Genomic DNA, 21,453 nt, shown 5'->3' with positions numbered 1-21,453 from the left:
TGGTGACAGGCTGTTTAAGGTGTTCTTAGGAGACCATATATAGCAGTAATATTGAGTATTTTATGGTTACTATGTATATCCTCAAGTTTTGGTGTTGGAGATGTGGGGTTTTATGATGAAAACTTACTGGATTTAGATAAAGGACTGAATATGAGTTTTGTGGATTTGGAAGAAGTGATTTACATAAGGAATTGGTCTTCCACAGTGATTGACCGAATGAATGCACTGTTAAAGTAGACAGATAATTATAATCTTTTATGGTGTGAAAACACATGTCATTGTCTTTAATATTCAAATGTGTTTTCTATCACATTGTAGTGAATAATTATTAGTAATATTGTAGGAAATGTTTCAAAATCTGTTTTGAAGCTTTTAGTTTAAGTATCATCAAATTGTCTTTTACCTTAAAAAAGCAGCCTTAATTATATATTTTCTCATTAATTAACATCTTCCACAAACTGTTCTTGATTTTTATGTTTTTTTGTTATAGGAAGAGATTTCTTTTCTTTTTAACTTTTCATGTGTTTTTAATATGTTTATTTTTTATTTTCTCATTTTTGGAAACTGATTATCTTTTTGCTTTCTCATTTATTTTTAATAAGTTTGGAAAACATACCTTTGATTAGGGAACTCTAATAGGAAGAAATCAATTACAGAATCAACCTCTAAACAGTCACACTACCAATGAATTATGGTCGAAAGTGCCTGGTCTTGGAACAGGGAGACCTGTATTGTGCTACTGATTTCCTTGAGAGTCTGGAGTGAGCCCAAGTCATTTTACTTTTCTTAACATCATAGTTACTTCACTTTTTCCCTGTTCAAATAGAATGGAGAAGGGAGAGCGATTTGTCTGAGGAAATTGTACAAGATTTAGGATGGAAAAGGGGATTTCACATGTGGGTATGAAAGATATCCCTTTCTGTAAAGGGGGAAAACGTCCTGAGACAGATGTTGGGATTGAAGGCAATTCCTTTGCCCCAAACAGCATGGTTTCTGATTAGAGTAAAGCCTTATGCAGTCATCCTTTAGTTAATTGAAACTTACTGACATCCATATATATTTCAGAAGCATTAACTGTCTTCAAAATAAATTTGTCGATCTTACTTTTACTTAAATGGGGAAAAGAGGCATCACGTTCTTCTGAAATTCTTGGGCTACCATTTCCTGGCCTTTCTTCTCAAAGAAAACTAGAATGCTGAGTGTTATTACTCCTTATTTCCCCAAACTGTGATTATTTCATCATTTTCTTTCCTAATATTAGATTCAGCTGCTTCAGAATAAATTATAGATTCATGTTTCTCAACCTTTTTTTTAAAATTATCACTGTCCCTAAGGAAAAAAATTGAATTAAATTTCAATTAATTAAATTTCTCCCTAATGAGAGAAATTAAATACTAACAAGTAAGAATTTGTTGGATAGACTTGAGCTTTGGAGGGCCACAAAACATTTTAATAACGAAGTTTTTTTTCACCCCCAAGAACCAATTTTTGTCCCTCTGGGAGTAATATTACCCCTATTGTGGATTCATGCTATAGATTATCTTGTAGCAAAGCCAATACTGGTAAGTGTGGTAAAACAGATGGCTTTTTAGAAATTTTTTTTCAGTTTGTTGTTAGCAAAAATAGGATTCTGGTTGGGTCTATAACGCAATTTGGAAAGAATTAACATCTTTACAATACAGAATCCTTCAGTGTAGGAACATCTTATATTTCTATTTATTGAGCCAAGCACTGTTGGGCACTTTTTATATATGTTATTTAAATCTCTCAACATGCAAGGTATATATTATTATCTCCATGTTAAAACTGAGGAAGGCCAAGTTTCAAGAGGTTTTGTGAATTGCTCAAGATTTCATACTTAGTAAATTGTAGATCAAGTTTTTCAACCATATTAGTCCAACTACAGGGCCAATATGTTGGGTTTTTTTTTTTATGCTTTTAAAAATTGTAAAGCATTAACCTCATATGTATAGTTTAACAAATAGCTGTGATACAAATGGGAGTAAAACCTACTTGCAGGTCAAGAAATAGAATATTGTTTAGCACCCCAAAGTATCTCCATCACTTACCAGTCTTAAAACTTTCTGTCTTCCCACAGCTAACCATAATCCTGAAATTTATAATAATATCCTTATCGGTGTATGTGCCACCTGCAATGATATGAATTATTTTCCTGAGTGCAAACTTTATATAAATGGTATATAAAGTGCCAACTTTATATAAATGGTATCATGTTGTATCTATTTATATGAGCATTTTCATTCAGCATTATTTTGTACGGTTCATTTATGTTGCATTTATCTTTAATTCATTTGTTTTTCTTAATGTAAAATATTTCATTGAAAAAAAATACCATAATTTTAAGATCTGTTCTACTGTCAGTGGGCATTTGAATTTTCCCTCAAAGTTTTTTATAATCATGAGCAATGCAGCTGTGAACATTCTTTTACATCCTGATGCATGTAAGGATAAAGTCTTATATTTATTATAGAAGTCAGTAGTATATGTATATCTTCGACTTTACTAGATAACACTGTTTTCCTAGTCTGTGAGAGTTTATCCTGTTGTCAGTACTTGGTATTATCAGACTTTTTCATTTTTGCAGTTTGATAGCTGTGTAATGGTATTTGGTTATGGTTCTCATTTGCAGTTCTCTAGTTATGTAAGATTGGAGACCTTTTTAAGTATTGATTGGCCCTTTAGGATTTCCTCTTTTGTGAAGTGCTTGTTCTAATTATTTTGCTCATTTTCTATTGGATCAGTGTCTTTTTCTCAATAATTTGTGAAAGTTACTTATATATTTTGGATATTAGTCATTTGCTTTGAATGGATTGCAAATATGTTCTCCAATTCTGTGGCTTTTATTTTTAATCTTTTTAATAGTATCTTTTGATGAACAGGTGTTAATTTTAAGGTTAGTGTTTTCCTGTCTTGTTTAAGAAACTTTCCTACCTTAAGGTCATCAAGATAATCTCTTGTATTCTAAAAGCATTATTGTTTTATCTTTCACACTTAGCTCACTAACCCACCTGGAAATTATTTTTTGTAAGTAGTTTAAGGCAGGCATCCAATTGGACTTTTTTCCCCCATATGGAAAACCTCTTGGTCCAGCACCACTTAAAAAAAAGACTGTCCTGGGCTTCCCTGGTGGCACAGCGGTTAAGAATCCGCCCGTCAATGCAGGGGACGCGGGTTCGAGCCCTGGTCTGGGAAGATCCCACGTGCCACGGAGCAACTAAGCCCGTGCACCACAACTACTGAGCCTACGCTCTAGAGCCCACAAGCCACAATTACTGAGCCCGCACACCACAACTGTTGAAGCCTGCACACCTAGAGCCCATGCTCTGCAACAAGAGAAGCCACCGCAATGAGAAGCCCGTACACTGCAACAAAGAGTAGCCCCTGCTCGCCACAACTAGAGAAAGCCCGTGCGCAGCGACAAAGACCCAACGCAGCCAAAAAAAAAATAAAAAAGACTGTCCTTTCCCTACTCCAGTGAGGTGCCTCCTCTGTCATAAATCAAAGAGCTTTGGCGTCCTAGCTCTTTCCTGAGGATCGGCAGATGAGTCTAGGTAAAAGTGGCCAAGAGCAGCAGTGGGATCCCAAACCTGCTGAGGTGAAGGTGAGAAGGGAAGATGGAATGAGGGGTTAATATCCCATGGATTCTATGGTCTTATGTGTGTTCCTTACATCATTTTTATACTTTCCTCATCCCCTGCTGTCCCAGTCTCTTGTCTAGATCAGGCACAATTAAAGTGTGGTCCTCACACCAGCAGCATCACCATCACCTGGGAGCTTCTTAGAAATGCAAGCTACAGATCTACTAAATCAGAATCTCTGGGGGTGTGTTTTAACAGGCTCTCCTGTTATGCACGCTACACAAAGTTTGAGGATCACTGCTTTAGAGCAGCCGCCAGCCCTCTACCCTCCACTCCAGGGTAGAAGAGTCTTAGGCCTTCCCCTACCCTTTTCTTGGTCTAGTAATGCCTCACTACCTTTTTAGGTCCTTGGTACTATTAAGAAGATAATATTTTTCTCTATTTAGGCCTGCTTTATTGTTGTCTTTATAGGCACAGTTACTCTGAATCACTTAGTTCATTAGTAGTGAAAATGGAGGTCTCCTCGATACAATTTTACCAACAGTTTGCTTGATATCATGATATAACAATCTGACAGTTCATGGGGATAAAGACCAATGTTAAGCAGGGAAAGACATTTTAGGATGAGTTATTTTAAGTAGTTTATTTATTAGTGAATATTTTTACATTATAACTACTTTTGCCTTAAAAAAAAGTAAGTTACAAACAACAACATTTATAGTATAATCCGGTTTACGTAAAAAATGATAGCTGTATTTTTATAAGTGCATCCAAAGAGGTATGGAAATATGCTCAATTGTTATGTTTTAACAGTAAACATTTGGAAACTAAAAAAGGTTTTTAACGGTAAAGTGTTTGGAAAGGGACTAGTGGCTGTGAGAGAGTGAGTGATTGGGGTGGGCACTTTGACTATTTACCCTCTATACCTCTGTTACTTGACTTTTTTTCATAGCAATGTGTTATTAATTTTTTTAAGGAAATAAAAAGGTCTAAGGAAATTATTTCCTTTAGGTGGCCTCCAAATAAAGAGGTAAATGCATATATATTGTCCTTAGCTGTTTCTGACCTATATTCATCAAACTATAATTTTAGCTTTGCACTAGAGAAAGGGTTTTGAAGTTTCTATCTGAGATTGGAAAAGGAATGTGGTAGGAGATGTGAAGCTGGAATAGATGCATACATGAGAAGTCATAGGCTTTAGGATCAATTTCATCTTCACTAACGTGAAAATTGGGATAGGCAATGTAATTTATGAAGATTAAGAAGAAGCTCCTTATGTGTTTTCTTAACACTGTGACAGTTTGAGTTACAAAGCCATTTTGAGTCATATCTCAAACTCTTTGCCTTTTAATCTAAATTTTGGTTGTGTCTCCTCAGAAGTAGACCTTGAAGCAAGAATTGGAGTGCAGGTAGTTTTCTTGGGAGTTAACTCAGGAGGCACACATCAGGGAGTGGGGAATTAAGACCAGGAAGGGAAGGAAACCAATACAAAGTTATGTATATGAGCAGGCGGAAAACCCTGAGCAGAAGGGGATCAGCCCTTCCAGGGATCTCTAGAAAACAGTGTAGAAAGTGTCTTGTAGTTTTTCTACTGGAAGGATGAGGAAGCTGGGGTAATTAATTATTAACTAACTTCCATCAGTCATTGATTGTGGGCTGCTCCTCGGAGTGTTAACTACCTGCCTGGCGCCTGATGCCTGTGTGGTCTGGGCATGGTGCTTAGGCAGTTGCAGATGCTTAGAGTAAGAAGCCATTCAGCATGTACCGGATCTGTGAGGGCAAAGGGCATAGGGGCAGGGCACCAACAGTCTCTGCCAACATTTCTTCATCCAATGTGCATCTAAACTTTGTATCCTAATCATTCTGTTTAGTTTTGGTGGTCCTTTAGTATCACAAGTTTAATTTTGTGGTGGTTTATATTCCCTGTTTCTGATTTATCTTTAGTTTTCTTAATACAACGAGGGTATCTATGTGATTCTGGTACCAACTAGTTCTTGTAGGGGAGTTGTCTGTTTTTAACATTTTCTTGTATTCTCTAACAAATGGTCTAAAGGTATAAAATGTGATTGTCTTCTTTTCTTCAGTTTATGTTTGTAATCTTGACTAACAGAATCAGGGACTTTAATTGGATGTAGATCCTAGGCTATAAAAGCTACTTGGAAGTTATAAGAAAAATAGGTATTTTGGTCACTAGGTATTTACTAATTATTCCTTAATACTTGTTCAAATGTGTCTTTATTTTCTGGGTAATCTTTCAGAAATTTAACACTCAAGCCTCTCTTCCTATGAAGTTTCCATTTTCTAGATTTGGTTGTTATGTATTTTTATGTAAATAAGCAGGAAAAACGTGAATTAGATATACTCTAGCATAAAACATGAGACAACTTTTTAATGCTAAAACAGAATCTTCCTGACTACAATGTTCATATATTCTGTCATAAAGATACCTTTTATAAAGTGGGTCTTGGTGTTGTGTTAAAACGGAGGCACTAAAGAAGGGAAGAGTGGGATAAATATTTACTATTGGTGTTGTTAGCTAGGTGTACTAGTTTCCTAGGGCTGCCATAACAAGTATCACAAACTAGATGGCTTAAAATAATAGAAATGTATTCTTTCACAGTTCTGGAGGCTAGAAGTCTGAAATCAAGGTGTTGGCAGGGCTGTGCTCCCTCTGAAGCCTCTAGGGGAGAATCGTTTCTTGCGCCTTCAGCTCCTGGTAGCCCCAGGCATTCCTTGGTGTATGGCAGCATAATTCCAATCTCTGCCTCCATCTTCTCATGGCCACCTTTCCTCTGTCCAAATTTCACTCTTCTTATAAGGATACTATCACTCTTCTTATAAGGGATTAAGGGCCCACCCTACTCCAGATAGGCATCTTTAGCTAATTCCCAGCTAAGGTCCTACTGAGGGATTAGGACTTCAACCTGTCTTTTTGGAGGACACTTTAAGCCATAACAAGGCATCAAGTTCAAGGTTGATTTTAAAGTGTGTATACATTGTATTTGGAAAAACAAAATTTGGAAAATGAAGGTAGAAAGCTTTAAGAAAAATTTTATTTTGTATTGATAAGTATTTGGAAATATTCATACTTAAAAAATATTTATAGAACTAATAGTTACTTAATTAAACAACTAAATAAGGCAACCAGGAATTGTAATTAATGGATCTTTTTTTCCTCTCAGTCTCTCTGAATGAAATAATTAACGTCCACCAAACATATGGCTATTAGCAGATTTCTTCTCATTATTCTTATGGCAGTTTTTAAAGTTGATTTTGTACATAACTTAAAAAACATTAAAAATGTTTAAATATGTAACGTGTTTTTCACTAAAATCAAAAGATTCAAAAAGAGTATACTGTAAAAACATAATTCTCCTACCCACTTCTGTCTTCTCATTTACCCTCTTCTCCTCTTTAGATTCTTATGTATCTTTCCAGAACTAGTCTTACATGACTTACAAAGATCGTTTCTAAAAGAACAAGATACTAAAAATACTGAATTGCATTCATTCACCTTTCTCCCCATATCCTCTCTGTTCTCGTGGTCTCGCAACTCAGTGGACCCAAATTGTTTGAACTGAGTATCAGTATCTTTGACTCCTCTTTCTCGTGTACAATTTATATCCCGTCCTGTTGATTTTATCTCCTGAATATTCCTTGTATCTCTTCCTTCCTCCTTATTTTAAAAACTTCTTTAGTTTGGGCCTCATTTATGCTTAAACTTATTTCTTTACCTCCATTCTTGCTTTTGTTCTCCACAATTAGAAACTGCAGATCTCACTATGTTATTCCCTTGATTAAGATACCTCACCATCTTCCTGTAAGATACTGCCAACATAAAGTCCAAGGCTTACAAATTTCTTTGTGACCCGACTTTGCCTGACTTATACTTTCTCAGCTCTCCTAACAGTGAACTAAACATTTTGCTTTCACATGAGCTCATTAACTACAACTCTACCCTTTTGCTGCCCCTTCAGTCCTGTTTCCTAGTCATCCTTTGAGACATAGCCTAAAGCAGAAGCTTCTTACTCTTTAAAAAAAACATTTTATTGTGGAAAACTATACATAAAATAAAATTTACCACTTTAATCATTTTAAGTGTACAATTCAGTGGCATTAAGTACATTCACAATGTTGTACGATCATCACCACTATCCATTTCTGGAACTTTTTCACCATCCCAGACTGAAACTGTATCCTTTAAATAATAACACACCATTTCCTCCTCCTTCCAGCCCCGGTAACATCTATTCTACTTCCTTTCTCTATGGATTTGCCTATTCTAGGTACCTAATGAAAGTGGAACTATACAATTTTTGTCTTTCTGTATCTGGCTTATAGGTCCTCAGTTCTCAGTATTATTTATTTGAAGACAGCAATTAGGAAGTGCAAAGCTGTTTAAGACTAGCGTGATAACACAAAGAATGTATTGTGTTTGGGGCAAGGCTCACAAGGATTAGGCTCATTTGAGACCAAACTACTTTAGTAGTATATCAATTTATATATACGCTGAGGGGAATAAATTCATATAACAGCTGATGTTTTGGTGCATATGCTATAGGCATACTTTCCTGGATATTTCTATCTGTCCACTTTCTCCTTGCCTGTCGCCAATGGAACACAGATGGAGAAAATTAAAAATACGACATGTTAGTATCCCCATAAACTCATTATTAGCAGCCTCAAGTGGGTCCTCAGCTATATCCAGCTTTCCTAGTTGCTCCCCTGCTCTCTGCTGCAACTGCTTCCCTACTCTCCTCAAACCTCTTATTTATGTCCATTCCCCACTTTCATCCATCCCTACCCTTAGCAGACAACCTTGCCTCCTATTTCAAAGATCAGAATAAAAGCCATCAGACATAGGAATTCCCTCATTTTCTCTCTAATTTTCCACTAGCCAAAACTAAAGCCTACTGTTCATTCCTCTTATCTATGGCTAGTTATTCCAATTCTTTGAATCTTATCACTTACTAACTTTCTAGAAATCTTACACTATTAGTCATCCCTTGTTTTTTTCCCCTTTGTTGCTTTTAAGTGATTTTATTGAGGTAAATTAACATAGCATTAAGTTCATCCTTTTCATATATATAATTCAGTGGTTTTTAGTGTATTCACAAAGTTGTATTTCATTCACCAGTAGTTCCTTCTTTCTTGTATATACAACTCGTCCCTCTCAAACTAGACCGTTTGCATCAACTATTTAAAGATGTCTTTTTTAATCTTAAAAAACACTTCTTACTGAATACCACACTCCTCATCCTTCAATTACCATATTTTCTCTATTCTCCTTCTTTAAAACCTCTTGAAAGAGTTATTTTTTCTACCTCCTAATAACTCAGTTCTATCTATCTGGTTTATCTGCTCATTAAACTCAAACAGGTTTCACCAGGGTCATTAGTGGCTTTTGCATTGTTAAATCCAAGGAACATTTTCAGTCATCTTGTTTTGTCAGTAGTATTGGACACTGTTGTATCATTGCCTGAACTACTCTTCCCTTGGATTCCATGACCACATTCTCCTGGTTTCCCTCCTACTTCTCTAGCAACTTCTCAGTTTCTTTTGCAGGCTCATCTTCTTATACCTTTTGCTATTAAATATTGGCATTACTTAAAGTTGAGTCTTAGGCTGTCATCTCTTCTCTCAATTCTCTTTCTATGTGATGGCATCCATATCCATTGATACAATTACTATTTAAATACAAATAGCTTCCAGATTTGTATCTCTAACCCCATCTGTCTTCTGAACTCCAGGCTAGTATATTTAATTCCTGACTTGACATCTCATGTGTTTCTCAAAGACAACTCAAAAGTTAGCACATCTGAAATCAAACTCCCTCCCTCAAACCTGATTCTCTTCAGGGTTTCTTAGCTCAGTGAATTGTACCACTGTCTGTTAGATTATGCAAACCAAAAACTTAATCGTTTTTGACACATTCTCTTTCCATCATTTCTCATATCTAATCTATCACTGAATTCTGGCAATACGTTTGGCAATATACAGATGTAATAATATGCCTATATTTTCTTGTGTATATGCATACATATAAAGATAAAGGATAAAACAAATACGGCAAAATGATACTTTAATGAATATGTGTACAGACATTCTCTATTATTGTAGTTTTTCTTTAAGTTTGAAATTATTTCAAAATAAAAGGTAAAAACATAGCAAAATTAAAATGTCTTATGACTTTAATGTATAGAGGTACAGTTAAAATATATGACAGGGCTTCCCTGGTGGCACAGTGGTTGGGAGTCCGCCTGCCAATGCAGGGGACACGGGTCCGGGAAAGATCCCACATGCCGCGGAGCGGCTGGGCCCGTGAGCCATGGCTGCTGAGCCTGCGCGTCCCTCCGCAATGGGAGAGGCCACAACAGTGAGAGGCTCGCGTACCGCAAAAAATAAAAAAATTAAATAAATAAATAAAATACATGACAATAATAGCACAATGGGGGTGATAATGACATAATTTAAAATGATATAATACTCCAGTTAAAAGACAAAGAGTTTGGCAGTTTCTCAAAGAGTTAAACATAGAATTGCCATGTGACCCAGCAGTTCCACTCCCAGATTGATATTTCCAAAAGAATTGAAAACTGGTGCTCAGACAAATACGTGTACATGCATGTTTATAGCAGCACTATTCACAATAGCCAGAAGATAGAAGCAGCCCAAATGTCCATCAGGGGTTAAGTAGATAAACAAATTGTGGTATATGCATACAATGAATATTATTCAGCCTTAAAAAGTAAATGAATGCAGATGCCAGATGTGGATCAACCTTGAAAATATTATGCTAAGTGAGAGAACCCAGACATAAAGGTCACATATATTGTATGATTCCATATGTGTAAAATATGCAGAGTAGGTAAATTCATAGAGACAGAACTGAAGATTGGTGGTTGCCAGGAGCTAGTGGGAGGGGAAAGTGGGGGCAAACTGCTTAATGAGTACACGGTTTTACTTTAAAGTGATTGAAATGTTTTAGAAGTCTATAGAGGTAGTGGTCGCATCACAGTATGAAGGCTTAGTACTAAATTACTTTAAAATGGTTAATTTTATGTTTATTTCATCTCAATAAATTTTTAAAAAATTAGTTAAGACAGAATGTCAGATTGGATTTTTAAAACCCACCTCTATGCTGCTTATAAGATACATCTTAAATATGAAGACATGGAAAAATTGGAAGTAAAGGATGGAGAAATATATACCACCCCTCTCAAAAAAAAAGCCACTGTATTATAGTAATATCAAAATAGACTTTAAAGGAGTTATAAGGAAGTATTTCATAATGCTAAATGTTCAATCTACCAGGAAGATAAAATAATTTTAAGTTTGTATATACCTAATAACATAACTTCAAAATATATAAAGCAAAAACTGATAGAACTAAAAAGTTTTTTTAAAAAGACCCAAATCTACAGTCATGATAGAATATTTTAATACTTCTTTTAGTAATTGATAGAACAAGCAGACAAAATTTTAGTAAGAATATAGAAAACTTAAACGATGTGATTAAGGAGTGTGACCCAGTTGACATATAGAATACTGCACCTAACAACCACAAATGTACGTTCTTATCAAGTACCAATTTAACATTTACCAAAATTTTCCATATTATTAGCCATATAGCAAATGAACAAATTTCAAATGATTGAAATCATAAAGAATATGTTATCTGACCACTATGGAATTAAAATCAGCAATCATCTTTCACAGAGTGAAAGAACATATTTGCAGTATCTAATAAAGAACTTGTCTACAGAATATGCAGAGAACTATAAATAAGAAAAAGGCAGCCCGATAGAAAAATAGGCAAAAGACTTGAACAAGTACTTCATAAGAGATGAAATCCCCCAGTAATCATTAGGGAAATGCAAATTCAAACTATGAGATACTACACACTTACCATTAAGAAAACTGACAGTACTGAGTGTTGGAGGAAATGTGAAGCAAATGGAATTCTCAGATAGTGTTGATGGGAGTGTAAATTAGTACATCTGCTTTTGAAAACTGACCAGCAGTGTATATGAAGTTTGAGTAAATATGTGACCTGAGACTGGCGCAATTCCAGTCTTAGGTATATACTCAAGAGAAATGCATACATAAACTTACTGAAGTACATGTATAAGACTGTTTATAGAAGCTTTATTTGTAATAGTTTTAAAGTATAAACAACCTCAGTGTCTACCAATAGTAGAATAGGCAAATTGAGGTATATTCCTACAGTGGAATATTACATAGCAAAGAAAGAACACACTACGACTATATCTAACAACGTGGATGAATTTCACGAACGATGTTGAATGAAAGAAGCTGGACACAACAATACGTATTTTATGAATCTATTTCCATAAATTTCCATAACGGGCTAATTTGTAGTGTAAAAAAGCCAGGATAGTGCTATCTCTGGAGGGGAGTGGCACATTGTGACTGCATTACTGGTAATATTCTGTGTGTTGATCAGGTGGTAGTTACATGCATATGTTGATTCTGTGATACTTCATTAAGCTGTACACTTATGTATGTTACACTGAGTATATGCTATACTTCAGTATAACCCCTTTTCAAGTTTGACCTTCAAACCACTGATTATATTCTGCCATATCAGGTGAATCTCCAATTTGGATTTTTATTTTCAGGCTTTGATTTTGCTTCCTTAAAAATCTGTCTTAGTTCATCAACTCTCTTGACATCTCATCCATTTTTTCCTAACCTCACTCTGTTCTCTATTTATGGCCTCATGCTCTTGTTTCATAGGTGTTCTTTTTGCATTCTGCCAAGTATGCCAAATAATTCATTGAGAGAGTGGTGTGTGTGTGTGTGTATGATCATTTTCCTCTTCCTTTATGACTCTCCTTATTCAGTAGCCTTTTTATTAAAATCAGATTTGTGGGCTTTTCCTCTTCCCTTTGTCCTTCCTTGAACATGGTGAAATCCATTCAGACTTATTTATAGAAATCATAGGGACAGTTGCCTTCTTCTTAGTAATAGTCAAATCCTCCGCTGAGATCTATACCTCAGAAATAAATGGGTGTCCATCCCGGTTGCCACTTTATAGCCGATGGGCTAGGAACATTGCTGTTTTAAGTTTCCACTGTTTACTTCAGTGAATCACATAACTGAAAACCAACAACTGCCAACATACATTCTAACAGGTGATTGCTAGAATTAACCGATCATTTTAATTCTTAGAGGACATTTCCCTCCCACCCTCCCACACATACTCGCTCAGCCATCAGAGCATTGCTGCCAGTGTCTTAGTTTGCTTCTGTGTTGCCTGACTCTTTTCTGGAATTTTTAGTCACTGAAGTATGTAGAAAGATGGTAGTCAGTGATCGCTACTCTGGTCTCCATAAACAGCAGCATTCATCTAGTAGAGAAACAAATGCTTAATATTCTGATTCAGGCAGATATTTAATTTCAACTTAGAATGCAATGGAGGTCTGTTTCATGAGTGAAAGTGTAGTTAGGATTTTCCTCTATTTGGGTTGTTTAAAGGGGGTATTTGGTTGGAGCAGGTGGAAGCTGTATTAGTGGACTTCTAACCAGACTATTTTGAGCTGGAGGCCTTGCCCGCCATTCTTTTGGTCTGAGTGCATTGTTGGCTGTGTGTGTTAAAGCCACCCAACCAGTATAGGTCAGCTCATCTGAGTGTTAACTTCAGGTATTAGGGTAGTGGGTTTGTCTAGAGAGAAGTACCAGGCTTGGAAGCTATCATTATTGCAGAGTAAGAGTGAGAAACTGCCAAGCCTATCCAGTTAGCCACCAAATTTTAGGATTACAGATGGTGGGCAGAGGATAGATGAAGTCCTCCCTTCCCCCTCACCCTGTGAATATACCTTTATTTTTTTTCCTATCTTAAAGATGATATTTATTGGTTAAAAATAAATAAAACAGCATTATATTTTTAAAAAAGAAGGCAGAAAGGGAAAGTCTCTCTGGGATCCAATCTTCCTGATTTCTATTGCTACCAATTTGTTAAGGCATCTATCCAGTTTCATTTTATGAGTACATTTATTTATATGTATTATATATAGTTTCAGAACCACAAATGGAATCACGTTGTGCATTCTGCCATAAATAATAATACTTAATATCTATGGAATATTTACTGTGTACCTGGAACTGTGGCAATTACTTTACATGTATTTTCTCATTTACTCCTCACAATCACCGTATATTGAATTGGAGTTACTATCCCGATTTTACAGAGGCAAACTTAGGTTAAGTAGCTGCCCCAAAGTTACACAGCTACAAAGTGATAGAGCCAGGGCTTGAGCCCAAATCTGTTTGACAACAAAATCCATATTTTTAACTTTTTTCCATTGTTTTGAACCTGCTTTTTTTACTTAGCAATGTATCTTGGACATTTTCCTATGCAAATATATATACAGATATGTCTTGTCTCAATGGATAAAAACTGTTCTGTTGTATGGATGTCCCATAATTTATTAACAAATCTCCAGTTTATGGGTTTTTAGGTTGCTTCTAATCTATACCTCTCTTCTTGTGCTAGTATCACACTGTTCCAATTACTGTAGCAGCTTTATGATTTATTTATATAGTAAAGCAAGCTACATATTTTTCTCTCTAAACATATTTAACTCTCAAGTAATTCATTCTTTTAGGATAATGATATATTTAATTTGTAATGTTTTCCAACAACCCTGTTATGATTTTAACTGTAATTGTGTTAGATAAACATTATAGTGGCTAGAATTTTTATCAGCACGGTTTTGATAAGAATAGATGAATTTTGAGTGCAGAGTCTGGCTGAAGCAGGTTTTAGGTCAGTGTTTCTGGACCTCAAGTATGGGAGTCCATGAACCTAGAACATATACTTAAATTGGCTGTCGTTGGAGCATTTGGGTATTGCCATGGAGTCACATAACCGTGGTTCTTGGATTTTTGGATCGTGAATCCTTTTTAAAAGCATTTGGAAGATATGTGCCATTATCCCTCAAATGCACATAAACATAGAACTTTACATACAATTTCAGGGTATTAGGAAACTCCTGAAATCCATTTATGGATCATGGATTAATAATTTCTGCTGTGGGAACTAGAAAATACCAAAATAGAGAAGTCAAGTAGTCTTAGAAAGTCTATATGGGTTATATAACATAACGAGGTTATGTTAGTGTTTGCAAAGAAAATATTATTTTTGTGGTTCATGGATTGACAATCAGATATTTTACCCACATAGAAAGAATATAGAATTTTCCTGATGACCTTGGAAAGAGAATGAGGACTTTGAATAACAGCCTTGGGAATGCCTACGCTAAACAGGAGTAATTAGAAAGGCAGTAAGGAAGACAGGCCAGGGTGATTGGACAGAGCGTGAATTTCCAAGTCACTTAGACCTGAATTTGAATCTCAGCTCTGCCCCTTACTGGCAATAGGAATTTAGGCAAATCATACATCCTCTCTGAGTCTAAATACATTATAGCTGCTGTTAACAACAACAGTAATAAAATATATCAAGAACATAGAGCATTTCTAAAGGTTAAATGTAAGGCTATCATCAATAAGAGTCACAGCAGAAGAGCAAAGTATTCAAGGTGAGTTTGGATTAAGTTTTTTTGGAGTTTAAAGGTAGTTGTTCAGCAAAAGCTAGTCCTTATAGAATGTTAAGGCTAGAAGCCTGAATTGAGATTTCACTGAGAGCCAGTATTGTTGGTAACCGTCAGAAATTTGAAGAAAAGGACTAATGAACAATTATTCCAGTTGGAGAAGATGTGTGCTTTAAAGGAGTACTCAAGAGACTATATTGGCATTTTGTAGATCACTAGTATTTAATCTTTCAACAATCATAAAAACAATGACAAAACTCATATTTATCGAGAGCTTACTCTGTGCCAAGAACTATGCTAAACACCTTATATGCATTATCTCTTTTGATCTTTACAACAACCCGCAGGAGGTAGATAGCATCATTATCTGCATTTTATTAATGAACTAATAGGTCATAGACCTGGTAAGCGGTGGATCTAGGATTTATTCCCACATTTAAACATAAAGTGGTTACTTCAAGTTAGATACTCATGTTGTTGCAATATAACCAAAAAAGTTCAAATGACCAGGAATTTTTGCACAGTCTTCATCATGTACAGAATTTATTTTGGAAATGAGGAATTTGTTAAAGTTATCAGAACAGTCCTCCTCCTACATCTGTATTTCTATATAACGATGTTACTAAAGACACAAAATTCTAAAGTAACTTCTGATGCATCAAGCATTAGTGTTTCTATTTTATGCTTTTATTGTATTCTAATTCGTTAAAAGTAGGTTAAGTTACGTAATAGGTTGTTTTTTCAGTTAACCAAATTCAATTAAATGGAATATTGTTCTAACTATAATTATTAATATATATGTTTATATATACAAGCATAGGAAAAGTTCAGTCAATCCATTAAGTAGTTTATACAAATAAGTCCAAATGTTTTCGTTCATTTGATCAGCAGTTTTTCATGTAAGGAACGTAGCATCTTTAATTTTGCTAAAACTAAATATTTTTACTTTATGTAAGAAAGACAGCACTTTGCAGCTATACCTTATAATGATCATTTACATAAGGTAATCTTATCTGAAAGCAATCTATTTTTGATTTGTCTTAAGTAAAACTGGCATCTTAATAATCTAAGGTGTCTTTTCTTGGCTTTTAAATCTTTTGTAGGGATAATTAAGAGAGTACTGAGTATAAAATAAAATATTTTAAGTTTTAAAATATTTTTACTTTAAACTGTTTAAAAACTTGGTTATAATCTTTAAATTTTTCTAAAAGGATTTGAATGTGGCTTCAGTGAATATACTTCTTTAGAACTTTAATTATGAATTAATTCTCTTTATCTAAAATTTGAGTGCTCCTAATTTGTAATATAATATGGTGGTGTGAAGGGGGAAAGAAACTAACGCCAAAAAGATTTTGTGATAGGATCTCTATTTCTGAAGTGGTACCTTAGTTAATTTAAAATGAAACTGAAATACTGAAATTCCTTCACTAGCAATCAGCATTTATTGAGGCCCTTTGGTTTTGTGAAAATGTTTATAGTTAAAAGTATTTTATACTTTTTATATGATTAAGATTTAATTTCCTTCCTTATTTTTGGTTTGGCTTTCCTTTGTCTATTTTCTTTTCTTTTTTTAATTGAAAAAAACTAATGGAACCAAATGTAAGATGGTACCACTGTTTTCTCCTTCTTTTGTATAATCTTGTTGCGTGTCTCCACATAAGCTGTTCTGGCCTCTCATCATAGTAACCAGCTGGGCCATTTCACCTGCTGGAGCCATTAAAGAGGACTCTCTCCCCCTAGATTAATCCCCTCCGACATTAGTTTTTTGCACTGACAACTGGAGCAGGCATTCAGAATTTGCAGGTGGCCAGTGTGACGCACATAATTGCCTACAATTTTAGGCAATGAATAAAAATGGTCTACATTACTTGTCAAAGGTTGTATATGCAGTGCCAAGTGAGATCTATGGGAAGCCTTTTAGGGTTTAAAGAACAGTTAATAGCAAGGCTGCACAGGGCTTTTTTAATCATAATGCATTTGTAATATAGCACTTTGATCTTCTCCTTGTAGGAAATGGTGTTACATTAGCCACTTTTAAACATTTATGAGTGAAATAGAAGAGTAAAAGTGATTATTCTTAAGCAGACCATGTTAGATTTCATTAAAAGTTTTTGGCTTGCCCCTTCCTTGTTGAAGTCTGTGGGAAGTCCTTTTCCTGGAGGGTTTCAAATCAGGATCTAAGGATATAGGGCTTTTTCCTTATTTTTCCTGTTGGTAACAGCAAGATTTGGAAGGAAGGTATACTAAATACTGAGGTAATTTAACAAGTGGATATTTATAGAAGACTAATGATTTATGATAAAGTAAAATACATCAATGAAAATCTAAGAAATCTATTACTAATAATTGTGTATTACAATAAATTTTGAGAAATGCATATTTAAAACATACCCATAAGTTATCTTTAACAACAACAACAACAAAAAACAGATGACTCTCAAACGCACTTCTTCTGGAAGAGCTAAGTTTGACCTTTCAGACCCAAGAGCCTTTTATTAACACCTGCCTGTAAGGAGAACCTTGCCACACGCAGCTTTTAGATTCAGAACCACAAAACTGATGAGGAAAGGCTTGAAGGGTTCAGTTTGTGTCACTTGCTGTTTGCCGTTTCCATTTCACAGATGATTAATCTTTCTGTGAAGAAAGGCCAGAGAAACAAAGCACATTGGGCTCTTCCTGCAGTTACTCCTTCTGAATGCACACTAGCTTGCTAACTAAAAGGCCTTTAGATTTCCAGCAGAGAGAGATGTTCTGAAAGTGAATGCAGCTGGTTGGAGGTCACCAGTGCAGGGCTCTTGCCATTGTGTAATGGAGGCTTTGGCAGGTTGGGGGGGGGTGGGTTGGAGCAGGGACAGGAGAAGTGGGCAGGGAGAAGGTGTCAGCAAAAAATTAATTCAGAATAAAAAGGGTTTTGGTCAGTTGATTTAATATTTTGGAGGGTAGATCATCAATAATAGGCTCAATTTCATCTATTTTGTTTTCCTTTTTAAGGAAAAAATTATAATTCAGTCTTTCTCCAGTGTTCCCCCCCACCCCCGTTTCCTAACAGCATGTTTATCTTGCAGTTTACATCACTAGATAATGTTGAGATATTATTAACTCTTGTAGTCTTTGGTATGTTTTAATGGTTTGAAATTTTTAAGATTGTTACTAATTTTGCTAGTATTCCACATTTCATATGGTAAAATTTTAATGCCACATTAATGTTTCATTTCGTATTTTAATGAGATATTGAAAATAGTTATCTGTGCAACTTAGTTCTTTCATAAAAAAGTTGCCTTTATTTTTATAGTCAACTTTTAATTGAGGGTTTGAAAACTTTTAATTTTAATATTTAGTATCTAAATGCTTAGTATTCGTCTTGTATTTACTTTTTTTCTCAATTTTGTATAGGACATAATGTGCAAAGTCAAATCCTGGGTTATAGATCAAAAGAAACCTGTTCGCTTCTGTCATGATTGGAATGACAAAGAGGTAAATTATAAATATGATGCGATCTATTATTACCTTTGCTTCGATTTCTTAGAGAACAAAATTGTCATTATTTTACACTTATTATTATATCTAGTTAAACTTTATTTCTCTCAATGATTTCTTATTCCCAGGCTTGTTATTTTTTCTTTTCCCCTACTCCTGATATTTTGTGACAACTAATCTTTTAGAAACAAGAATTATAAAAATGGCTTCTTGTTTAAATAGTTTTCTCTCAAGTTCTTTAGTGACTTAATATTTACTCAACTTTTAAAAAGGACTCTTTTTCTATCTCCCACTTTAGATTGAAGTGTTGAATAAACACTTATTTCTGACTTCAAAACCAATGGTCTACTTGGTTAATCTTTCTGAAAAAGACTACATTAGAAAGAAAAACAAATGGTAAGTTTTTTTTCTCCCCAGATGTACCCCGACATATCATATCTGAACACACACAAACACACATACATATGTACTTACTGCTATGTTTGATTTAAAATTTTTCTCCTTATTATTAAAAAGTTTAAAATGGATGAGAAAGCTTTGCCTAGTGTTAACATTCCGAGATGAATCTCCTAATGATTTACACTGAGAGAACTTAAGAGGGAAAAAAAAGGAATTACATTAGGCAATATTGAATTATACATATTTAATTATCAAATTTATTGAATAGACATTAATATTTCCTTTGCAAAATGAGAATAAATCTACTTAGAGCAATAAAACTTTTTAAACTAGGAAATTCTAGCTTTGTTGATTTTATATGTGACTTTAAAATATCTACTTGGAATTGTAGCTGGGCATAAGTTTTAAAATCCAGACTGAATACTTAAAAAAACATTTTTTTTTTCCGGTACGCGGGCCTCTCACCGTCGCGGCCCCTCCCATTGCGGAGCACAGGCTCCGGATGCACAGGCCCAGTGGCCATGGCCCACAGGCCCAGCCGCTCCGCGACATGTGGGATCCTCCTGGACCGGGGCACGAACCCACGTCCCCCGCACCGGCAGGCAGACTCCCAACCACTGCGCCACCAGGGAAGCCCTTAAAAAACATTTTTTTAATTTAAAAAAAAGGGTATGGTGGAGGGAAAGACCAGGTATTTGTTTCAAAATACTTTAAAATACACAAAGGTAAAAACTATGCATTCATGTATTGATTGTCATTTTTGACATGTAACCAAAATGTGCCAGGTTTCCTTTAGTTCACTAGTAACTTCAAAAAATCATATGTTTATGTAACATAAGGGCATGTACACATTTGGCATGGTACTCACTGGACCCTCAGTATTTTATACTGTTAAGTCATACAAACAAACCAAAACTATCCAAAGTAAAATATCTGAATTCTCCTAAAATATATTTTCATTTGTTTTCCCCTGTACTTCATTAAGTACTTAGATGCACATGGTTTCAATTTTCCATTAAAAATTCTCATTTCCATATGATATCAAAGAGTGAGAAGCTTTAAACTGAAAAATAAACATTCATAGACTGGAAGCCAAAACAATAATTAATGTCAGATGGTTAACTCCAATAAATCATTAGAATAAATTCTGTGAAATTACTGCAACTAAAAATGCCCTGTTGATATTACTATAAGACATTTTGTGTTCCTGATAGGAAACTGAATTTGGCCTCTTAATTTGTAATGTTCTAGAAAGCATAAACCTGACATGAAAATTCAGTTCTGACTGGTCAGTGTCTTCTAGTAGATAATTAACTTTAAAATAAACAGTTCTGTCTTGTTTCTTATATAAAATTCTTATAAATTTTGTGATTGATATGTTAAAAATTGTTACCTTTGGGAAGGAATTTTAAATGTATTATTTGACTTCAGTTAATAAATCTCATTGTAGTGTGAATGGTAAGGTTTCCCAGGGCTCCGTGAAACAATACAGACATCAAAGTTTACATGAAAAGGGATGAGTCAGTTTCCTTGCCCAAAGGAGCTTCTCACACCTGTATTAGGATGATTACAGGTAGAACTCCCTGGCTCTAATTGTACAGTAAATACTATTTCCCAGACCCTAATGGTAGACAGACTGCTTGGGAGACGCCAGTCTGTGATTTAGCTGTCGCCAGACACCCCATGTTTTTTGTGAGACCAGTTGTGATGATGATATGGTTATAGCCAATTGAAAGTAAACTCTTGTCTAAATAGCACATTTTAATTTATAAAAATGTAGAGGTATGGATGATCCTATTTATAAAATCAAATTTTAGATTTTATGTATGACTGATGATCTGGTTTGGGGTAGTGTGTATGTTTGGTGGGGGTGGGGGGAGTCAGATCTTGTGGAAGTTAGTGTAATTGTAGCTGAAAGATCAAAGACTGGGTAACTGAGTGATGTTCCAGAAGAGAATTTACCACATAGCCATTTTCTGTACAGTTTCTGCCGCCTGCTGTTCCTATTTTCCCTCAAGCTAGCCATTGACTACCCCCTGTGCATCCCTGCTCGTAAAAAATGATTGAGGAAGTATTTGTCATGTATTTATGAGTGGGAAACATTGTGTGATAGGGAATGGCATCTACTGGAGCCAGAAAGATTGCCATTCTCCTTTCATTCAGCCACTCTGCTACAGCTTTAAATCTGTTTATGCAACATAGCCTTTGTATTAAAGTGCAGAATAAATTTTTATTATGAAGGATATGAACACTAGGTTTTCATCACTTATAACATTGCAAGCAGATGTAAATAGTTAAAATATATTTTAATTACTAAATCCTTTAAATTTGTGTTAGCATCTTGTTTTTTGGTAATGTTTATATCTCAGCTCCATTTGCATAAGTTGCTCCTTTAGCAAAAG

The 21,453-nt window shown here is 35.0% G+C and overlaps 1 protein-coding gene across 1 annotated transcript in view; it reads left to right on the top strand.

Annotated features, from left to right (window-relative positions):
- OLA1 (Obg like ATPase 1) overlaps positions 1-21,453 on the top strand; it is a 168,772-nt gene that overhangs the window by 103,664 nt on the left and 43,655 nt on the right. Inside the window, exons 6-7 of the mRNA XM_004267324.3 lie at positions 18,569-18,649; positions 18,951-19,048. Coding sequence (XP_004267372.1) covers positions 18,569-18,649; positions 18,951-19,048 — 179 coding nt within the window. The remainder of the gene's footprint in view (positions 1-18,568; positions 18,650-18,950; positions 19,049-21,453) is intronic.

Source organism: Orcinus orca, chromosome 7, assembly GCF_937001465.1.
Source record: "Orcinus orca chromosome 7, mOrcOrc1.1, whole genome shotgun sequence".
In the NCBI taxonomy this organism is placed as follows: Eukaryota; Metazoa; Chordata; class Mammalia; order Artiodactyla; family Delphinidae; genus Orcinus; species Orcinus orca.
This window is presented reverse-complemented; position numbering and strand designations above follow the sequence as displayed.